Source organism: Phragmites australis, chromosome 3 (genome assembly GCF_958298935.1).
Source record: "Phragmites australis chromosome 3, lpPhrAust1.1, whole genome shotgun sequence".
Classification (NCBI taxonomy): domain Eukaryota; kingdom Viridiplantae; phylum Streptophyta; class Magnoliopsida; order Poales; family Poaceae; genus Phragmites; species Phragmites australis.
Window position 1 is genome coordinate 2,495,633 of NC_084923.1, and position 9,345 is coordinate 2,504,977.

The 9,345-nt window shown below is 47.2% G+C and overlaps 1 protein-coding gene across 2 annotated transcripts; it reads right to left on the minus strand.

Moving 5' to 3' along the window:
* Nucleotides 1–336: 336 nt before the first annotated feature.
* LOC133910873 (probable inorganic phosphate transporter 1-7) lies at nt 337–8,919 on the minus strand. 2 transcript variants are annotated; one of them, XM_062353110.1, is made up of 2 exons: nt 7,374–8,919; nt 337–371 (listed from the first exon to the last, which is right to left on the minus strand). In XM_062353110.1, exons 1-2 carry the CDS (start codon nt 8,917–8,919, stop codon nt 337–339), a joined length of 1,581 nt encoding a protein of 526 aa, XP_062209094.1. The 2 variants fall into 2 exon arrangements, with proteins under 2 accessions (XP_062209094.1, XP_062209095.1); XM_062353111.1 differs by lacking the exon at nt 337–371 and having other exon boundaries at nt 7,354–8,919.
* Nucleotides 8,920–9,345: the final 426 nt, after the last annotated feature.

A 9,345-nucleotide genomic window follows, 5' to 3' on the forward strand; every position in this document is an offset into this window, starting at 1 on the left:
TCAAATATTTATGCAAGAGGCCGGTGAGTCTCTAGATGCTATGTTTGTTCATTTTGATGGAATTGTGAGCAACCTTAGATCCACATGTGTTTTGCCCTACTCTGATCATGAGAAGGCGATCAAGCTTCTCTATACTCTCGATTGTAGCATATGGGAAATGAAGATCTCAAGCATCAAAGAGTCACTAAGTTATGACACGTTAACTTGTGATGAACTCTTCAGCATGTTCAAGTTCATCGAGATAGCTAAGGCAGCTCGGATAGGCTTCAAAAACTCCCTATCTCAGAACATATCGTTGGTTTTCGAACCTAATGGCGGCATTCAGGCTGGAGCTAGCTATTCTTGTGCTAACACTTCAACGAGTGAGTTTGCTTTATCTTCCTTGTTTTCTATCATAGAGGAGCAGGTGGATACACTAGATGATCAGGACCTTGCTCTCATGAAGAAGTTCACCCACTTCTACAACAACAGAAGAGACCGAAGGAGAGGGGGCTCTCGTGCTTTTTTCAGTGTGATGATATGACTCACTTTAAGGCAAATTGCCCCAAGCTCAAGAATAGGGAGGGCCGCGACTACGACTTCGACAAGCACGAGAAGAAGAACAAGAAGCCCTTGTTCAAGAAGAACCGTGATAAGATAGCTAAGAAGGCATCCAAGACGGCTTCTAGGGCATTCGTGGTGGCTCTTAGCGACATCGACACCTCTTCAAGCTCGGAGGAGGAGGAACTGCAAGTGAAGAACAAGAAAAAGGGCAAGGACTTCACCGGCCTTTGCTTCATGGTGGACGACAATAACGACAACAACCCCGAGCTTGATACTTTCGAGGTACTACCTTCCTACGAGCAACTTACGATCCAAGTCGATACCTTTAATTATGCTCTCGTTAGGCAGGATATGTTACTTAAGAAAGCTATGTGTGAGTTGAAATAGCTTAGGCCTAAGTATAAGTCTGTTTCTTCTAAGCTTGAGTTGCTTAAGTCTAGATCCAAGGTTGAGGATGAGGATTGTGAGAGTTGCTTGGTTGTCATGAGTGAGCTTGCCGAGTTTCAAACTATGCATGCTCAAGTCACCGAACCCGACAAAGTTAGGGAGGAACGGATATAACTTTTTCTGTAGATGTCCGTAGAGTAAAAAAAAAAATCAAAATTAGAGTCCGTATGCAAAAGTTATCCCATTTTTACTAAAAACACTCCATGTCACCTATTTTATTTGTCAAAATGAAAATCAGTCATTGGTGACATGTCACTTTTACGACCCATCACCAATGACTTTTGGCAAAAAGTTAAAAGGATAGCATCTCCGGCTTCTTTCAGAACGCACGAGAGAGTGAGGTGGTAAGGGTGCCACACCTGCGAGGTTAGGTCACGGGTTCGATTCTGTTGGAATGCAAAGTATTAAAACAGTGTGATAAAACACCTGTGACACGTGGCAAGTGGTGATGACCCTACGTTGGGACGGCTCGGGAGAAAAAAATATTTTTTTGATTTTTTTGGTGTACACCGGAGTCTCTGCCGGAGTCTCCCTCGGAGACTCGGAGACTCCGGCTAACACTAAATCACTTACCGGAGTGTCCGGTGAACACCGGAGACTCCGGCCCTTTTTAATTAAAATAAACACCTTAACCGAGACTCTCTGGCGGAGTCTCCCTTGGAGACTCCGGTCTGTTAACCCATAAATTACCGGAGTATCCGGTGAACACCGGAGACTCTGGTCTTTTTCTTATAAAAATAAACCGTAACCTAGACTCTCTGCCGGAGTCTACCTCGGATACTCCGGACTAAATACTAAGTACCGAAGTATCCGGACTCAGTGAATTTTTGCAGAATAAACTCGGTGTCCGTGGGTGATTGTGTCTCTCAACTAGTTGGTTCTAAGGGATATCTTGAGCATTGAGACACTAACCAAGCAATCAAATGCAACCCTCTTAATAGAGCGGCTATCCTAGACTCAATTTCAAAAATAAAAGAATTTAAATCCTATTGAGTACATTTCATTGATTCTCCATTTGTTTCGATGGGCGTCAAACGTCACTTATCTTTTCAACTAATGCTTAAACCTGCTCATAACTTAGATAAGCATGTTAGTTCCTTAATCGTTTTGTCATCAATAAGCCAAAATCCACTTAGGGGGCCTAGATGCACTTTCAGTTTTTGAGTAAAAAATCCTAGTAATCTGTCTAAAATAGGGTGAACTTCTTTGAGTAATGAAGTTTATGTTTTTGCATATGCTTAAATTCCCCTCCTTCTACTCTGTCTCTCTATTGGTTCTCTTGCAAGTTTGCAAGTTTTTATTTTTTGGTTGTGATTTTCTTATTGATTTTTATTTTTGCCTTTAAGTTGTATTTTTTTCAACCTTAGAAAGTTGTTCTTCTTGTTGCTAGAGGTATAAAAGTTCATATACTTATGTATATGAGAGGGTCTAGAATCTTCTTGCCTCTAGACTATCAACTTGTAGAGTTGCATCTTTCAGTGACTGTTTTTACTCTGTTATTTATTTAAATTTCAAGCTTTTGTGCACATAGACACATGAAATGGTCGTGAAGAGAGCCTATAGTTCATATTTCATCTGTTGAGTTATGTTGTCTTAGAAATTTATTTCTTACTTTGTCTCTCTAAAGTTTATGCTTTTGTTCATGCGTTTTTTAGGAGAGTTAGGTGAACAAGGAGTAGGCCATCTATTTCACAAGAAATTTGTAAGATGTCTATTCACCCTCCACTCTAGTCGCCTTTCTCGATCCTACATGCGCGCGTTTACAAGTTGTACTTGTGTTTCTTAAAAAAAGCTCTATATATTGTTATTAGTCTTCTGCTGAGCAGTTTTGATGGGCAGCGTATCATGTGAAACCGGCTGCGCCGCTGCATCCCTGCATCCGCTCGCTGTGGCCGCTTCAATCAAAATCCAATGATAGAGCAGCACAGCATGGGTCTCCATTGTTTCTTGCCTGTGCGCACGCCCGAGCATTACCTCCAGCCCCCCTCCCTCTGGCCATGTGCGACGAGGCACAGAAAAAGGGCCTCCGCTTCTCCGCCCCACCCCACGCCCCTGCTCGAAACGATGAGACGCAACGGCAGCCGGGGATATGGTAGCGGTAGCGGCACTACTGGTCCAACACGCTCCGGTCGTGGAGGCCTGGGGATCTGGCGGTGATGGCAGCGCTGCTTGTCTCATCCACTCCGGCCGCAGCGATACTTTCTAGTCAGAGACCACTCATCCCTAAAGCTCATCGGCGTCGACCGAGGGTCAATACCTTGCCGAAATCGCGTGGGCTGGCGAAGATTGAAGATCGGGGCCGGGGATCCAACATCAGCGGCGGTGGCACTGCTGGTCCCGCGCACGATGAGGTGCAGGAAAAGGGCCTATGACGATGACCTCTCGCCGGCGGCAGTGGCCATGGATCTTGACCCTGTGATTCAAGCCCGGGGACAACCAACTCTATGGCCAGGACAACGAGTCCGCGACGGAGCTATAGCTCTCACCTCAGCTACACGAATTCAAGCTCCAACCACTGCAGCCCAATCTTTAGGATGCCAGCCTTCAGGACTATGTTCGTCGACTATGGTAGTCGCTATGGGCCTCATTTACAGCTGCTAAACTTTTGAACATACCAGTGCTGAATTGTTGAACCGACGAGTGCTGAATGCATCAGAAGTTTTTAAGTCTGAAGAAAAAGGATGTCACATACTATTTGGAATGTGTTGGACGATCGTGAAACCGAACGATCTGACCAGCTTCATTCGTGTATGCAGATTCCTCTAGACAATGGTGAAGCCCGGATGCAATTGAGCAGCCGAACGAGGATATTCCACTTCTCCGCCTTAATCTATTCTAGAGCTTCAGTAGTTCAATCTGACTAGCTGGAAATACAAATTAGTACATTTATGTGTTATCACATTGCTTGGTATGCTTCAAGACTGTAGATGAGCTCATGATATGAGTGGAGAAAAGTAATTGTGTAATGCAATGTAAGCTTTTAAAGTTAGGTTTCATATTGTCAAAACTAATGTATCAATTTGTATAGATTCTATACCACATTGTACATATACTATTCATGTTTGTGAATAAAAGAGATGAAAATTTTCATAAATACTCATTTTGCCTGATACATTGAGCTATTGTAAATAAACTTCTCTATTTTGGTGAACATGAACATATTATTGTAATAAAGCTGCACTATATTAACATAGGGCTATAAAAATTCTGTTAAACTATGGACAATGGAGACTTGTCTGATTAGTTTTCTATAGGTCATGCGATGGCAAAGCTTTCCTCCAGCTGGCTTGGCCGCTTGCCGGTGAGCATGACCAGCCACTCAAAATAGGAACAACCATCCACAGCCCAATCATGCAACAACGAAAAGAAATAGACTGCAGCTTCTACTCACAAGCATATGTATAGAGAGAATTTATTTTATGTTAGTGATTTTTAAAGATTTTTGAGAATTTATTTGATGTCCTAACAATTGCTAAAAGTTATAAAAGTACCCTTATTTAGACAATTTTAGTCTAAATTCTACACATATTTTTTTAGGTAAATAAAATTAAAGTGGTTTGTACATGAATTATAGAACATGTACAAAAAGTTTAAGGGTTTTTAGAGCAATAGAAGACTACTATTTTGAATAAAGAAACGGGAAGAGAAAATTGAGCGGCTGAGTATTGTTCGCCACGGGAACAGTACTAACCGCCTCTAAGAGGACGGTAAGACATGCGCTTGCCACTGTGACATCCTTACCGCATTCTCAAAGGGCTGCAGTCCTTTGAGAGAGCGGTAGTTATCTATTCCTGTAAATGTTTTCATCTAGGGTCTATTTTGCCACCCTCAACTATTGTAAGAGTTTGTTTCCCTCCCTCCTTAGCCGCAAAACCAGATATTTTACCTCCCTCAGTAGTCAATACCAGTTATAATTCCTCCCGAACCCCGATTTAGGTGATTTTGGCCGACGTGAACGAAGTGAGATGGCAAACTTGCCATGTCAATGTTCAAATAAAATCCCCTCCACGCGCACCGCTATGATGGCGAGTGCCACACACCTCCTACATACCCTCACCTTCGAGCCGAGTCACACGAGCACTCAATTACCCTCCTACCAGCACTTGTGAACCGTCGCATGGCCATCATCTCTCCTTTGTCGTGCCGTCCAAAGAAACGAAGTGCACCCGATCCATGGACCGGTGCCAAACCTTCTCCAAATAGTCCCTCCTCGTGCCAACACACTATCCACGATGCCCCCTTCTATTCTCCTCAAGAAACCAAGACTCGAGAGCTCGTGGTTCGCTCAGAATAGGAACTTCTTCTCTGGCACCAGTGGGCTCATGACCGTGCAATTTCCTCCTTGGTGAGTCTCCGTCGAAATAGAGCGCATCACCATGTTCCTCGTACCTCACTGATTCCATTTTGCCATTCATGCAAGGACTATAACCCGACGCAAATCGGCCGCACCTTCTTCCTCGGCTCCAGCCGCCGCTGCATGAAGCAACCCAGCCGCCTCGGTGAAGCTCCGGCCAATCCCTTGCGCCAACACCATCTCCTACCCCCACTGAGCATTTCTGATCTGCCAATCGTAGGAGACCGAGATTGAGAGACTGTTGCCGCCGTCGAGCACTTTACGCTGTCGCACCTTACCATCGCTAGAGGTTCTCGGTCTCTCTTGGCTTCAACCAAAGGCACGATGAGAACACTAGAAGCCCGTAGATACTCAAGCCACCCCCAATCGGGGGAGATCGTCATTGTCCATGCTTCACCGTAAAGCCCTAGCCATTGCCTCTGCCCAGCACATCGAATACGCGCCTCGAGCACCCTACAGCACCCCGAATCCCACGACCGAGACCGCACAGGCCCCGCGCAGCTAGCCTGGCCCCAGCTCGAGCAAGCCAAAGTGCCGCCCGCCGCTAGCATGGTCGTCCACGCCACGACCATGCCTTCCCTTACTCGGGTCACCGACAGGTGGGCCTGGGTCGTCGGGTGTGGAAGGAGGGACTAATTTTTTTAAAATCAAGGCTGGGGATTTTATTTGAGTGCTGACATGGCAAGTTTGCCATGTCACTTCGTCCATGTCGGCTAAAACCACCTTGAATTGGTGTTAGGGATGAATTATAACCGGTATTGACTGTTGAAGGTAGTAAAATATCTGGTTTTGCGGTTGAAGTGGGGATGAACTCGGGCAATAGTTAAGGGAAGAAAAATAAACTTTTTCCTATATTAAAAAGGGGAAAGAGAAATACAAGAATACAGAGTTAGGAAGGGAAGAAAACAAAGGAGGCCAGGAGATTACAGCATTGAATGTATCCATTTGCGACGAAGGTCTAAATATTCTCCTATAACTCTATGAGTGACTAATTTCAACTCACCTAGAAATCTGGTCTTGGAAAAAACCCGGAGCTTATCTCTTGTAGACCGACTTGTGATCAAGTACTAAAACAATCATGCCATACATGCTACATGGTCGACCTTATTGCTCATCAATTATTGTTATGATCTATTATACTATTATTTAAATGTTAAAATGGGTCACTCTATTCTTTTTTAAGTCACAAAATTATCATGTTAATCGAAAAAATACAGTAAATTCATTGTTATGAACATCTAACTGTCTAAGTTAAATCAAATAATCCATATCAAATACGATTAATAATTAGCTAAATTTTAAATAAAAAATTATACAAGATTAGCGGTTTGATTTCTATACGGTTGGAAAGCAAAAATATCTAAATAAATAGTTCAAATAAAATAAAATTAATAATAAAAATAGTCTAATTTTTTATCAAATGTTATCGTGACAAAATAGTATAGCTAGGGCTACAAGGTTAGTCACACTGTTAGCATGAACCACTTGCTAGTTATTTAAATTATAATAAAAAAAATTTATCCCAGACTCTGTAACTTTTTTTTTTTGAACGGGACTCTGTAACTATTGTTATGACTATGGTGGATAATATGTTTATTAATTAGGCAATCAGCGAAGCAGATCCTGGTCGCGCTCAACACTTGCTAGATGCCTGTGGCACCGGGCCAAGATCACCAGGGCCAATGGGCTACAATGATCTCTGGTGTTGTATTACTGTCGAGTGTTTTCGGTTCTTCTCTCTCTAACCCACTTCTTCGGTCCTTCTCAATGAGCCATACTTGCTTGACATGGATACAAAGAAAAACTTATAGTATGCTAAACATTCAACTTGCACAACTTATTTCAGGATCTAACCCTGCAAATCTATAAAATTGGGACGGTTATTTTACCATCTCTGTATCTCACGGCTAGTTGCCTATTCTAATTGGATCCGCTCTAGTAGACTAGCAGGGCACGCGTGCACGCATGCATGCAGAAGAGGATCGGATGCCGAATCGGCCATAGGTCGGTTAGGCGTCCTCGGTCTCGCGCGACATTTCCTCGAGCGACTTGCCCTTGGGCTCCGGCACGAGGAAGGTGAGCAGAAACCCCGTGAAGCTGCAGACGGCGAGCAGGAGGAGCGAGTTGCGCACGCCGATGCCCGGGCTGTACCCGTGCGCCGTCTTGGCCGGGTCCTGGCTCTGAGCCAGGTACAGGAACCCGAACGACCCGATGATCGCGCCAACCTTCCCCGACGCCGCCGAAATCCCGTGGCACGTCGCGCGCAGCCGCGCCGGGTATATCTCCGCCGGCACGATGAACGTCGTCGCGTTCGGCCCGAAGTTGGCGAAGAAGAAGGTGAACCCGTACATCACCACGAACCAGGTGTGGTTGCCCGCGCTCGTCCAGTGCTCATACGGCACCGCCAGCCCCAGCATGAACGCCGTCATCATGAAGAACCCCACCGCCTGGATCTTGAATCGCCCGATCACGTCGATGAACGCCACCGTGAACCAGTACCCCGGCACCGTGCCGCACAGAGCGATCAGCGTCTGAGCGCGCGCGATATGGTACAGCTCGTCCATCGCGCTCATCGTCTGCGCCGCGGGGATCCACCCGATCGCGCTGAAGATGTCCTTCTGGAACAGGTTCTGCGAGTAGTACGCGATGTCGAGGAGCAGCCACGTCGACGTCGTGCCGACGAGGTGGAGCCCGTGCCGGCGCACGAATTCCGAGGAGAAGAGGCCGAAGGACTGCTTGCAGTGCGACGCCGCCGGCGCGACCTCCGCCTGCTGCTTGGTGATCTCGACCTGGAGCACCTTGGACATGTCGGCCGCGGCGCGCTCGGCATTCTTTGCGATGAGCGCAGTGTACCGCGCCGTCTCCGGCATCTTCATCCGCCAGTAGAAGGTGAGCGCGGCGGGCACGGCCCCGAACATGAGGATTATGCGCCACACGAAGTCGGCCTGCGGCGGGGTGGACGCCACCGGGTCGACGGCGTACGGAGGCGCGGGGAACTGGCTCTTGAACAGCGCGGTGATGCCGATCGCCACTGCGCCTCCGGCCAGGATGCCGAACCCCTGCATCGCGAACACGGCAGCGATGAACGCGCCCCGTGTCCGCTTGTTCGCGTACTCGGACATGATGGTGGCCGACAACGGGTAGTCGCCGCCAATGCCGAATCCGAGCCAGAAACGAAAGAAGCAGAGCGTGCTCATGACGCACGTCGGCGAGTGGCCGAATGACAGCCCCGACGCCACGGAGCAAATGATCATCATCAAGAGCGTCATGCCGTAGACGCTCTTCCGGCCGACCTTGTCGCCGAGCCACCCAAAAAACAGCTGCCCCGATAGCGTGCCAACGAAGGCCACGCCGTTCACGGCCGCCGATACGTCCGGCGGCAGGCTGCCGGGCTTGGGCGAGCCGTCGACGGTGTAGTAGACGCGGCCGATGAGCTTGGTGACGAGGGAGATGCAGAAGAGGTCGTAGGCGTCGGTGAAGAAGCCCATGCCGGCGACAATGATGGCCGTGAAGTGGTACCATTGGGTCTTGGCGCCGTCCAGCGCCGATAGCACGTGCATCTGCTCGCCCGCCATTGCCCGAGCTGCTGCTCCGGTGCCGTGCTGTGCAAATTCCCTCTCCAAAATAGGGCTGTATAAGTTTAGCTTGTGAGTGAAGTGAGGGGAGAGAACGCGGCCATTGTATAGTGAGGAGAAGTGAGAATATTCTAGGCGCCTAGTCCTTCATTCCTTGGAAGCCAACTTCTCAGGCCACAAATTCTCCCTACTCAACAGCTTCTTTCCTTCTTCCGTGCTAAACTTTGACGGGCTCAATCTAGCCGATCTGCATGCAGAGCGGGTGTTCTGTTTGTGTGTTATATATCTTTTCTTTTCCCTCTCGCGGGAGCTCAAATGAATATTCGAGGAACTATGCGAGACGTGCAGGCATGCAAGTGCTGTTGCTTGCGAGTGACTTCGTGTCACATGATATGCGTTTTTTTTGTAGATAAGCAATTGAATCGA

Bases quoted from the DNA above. Each gene is read 5' to 3' on its own strand.
- LOC133910873 (XM_062353110.1), bottom strand. From the start codon at position 8,919: ATGGCGGGCGAGCAGATGCACGTGCTATCGGCGCTGGACGGCGCCAAG. The intron at 372-7,373 runs GCGAGACCGAGG...AGGAAGATAAAG, and splicing joins GTCGCTCGAGGAAATGTCGC to CAAACTCACTCGTTGAAGTG.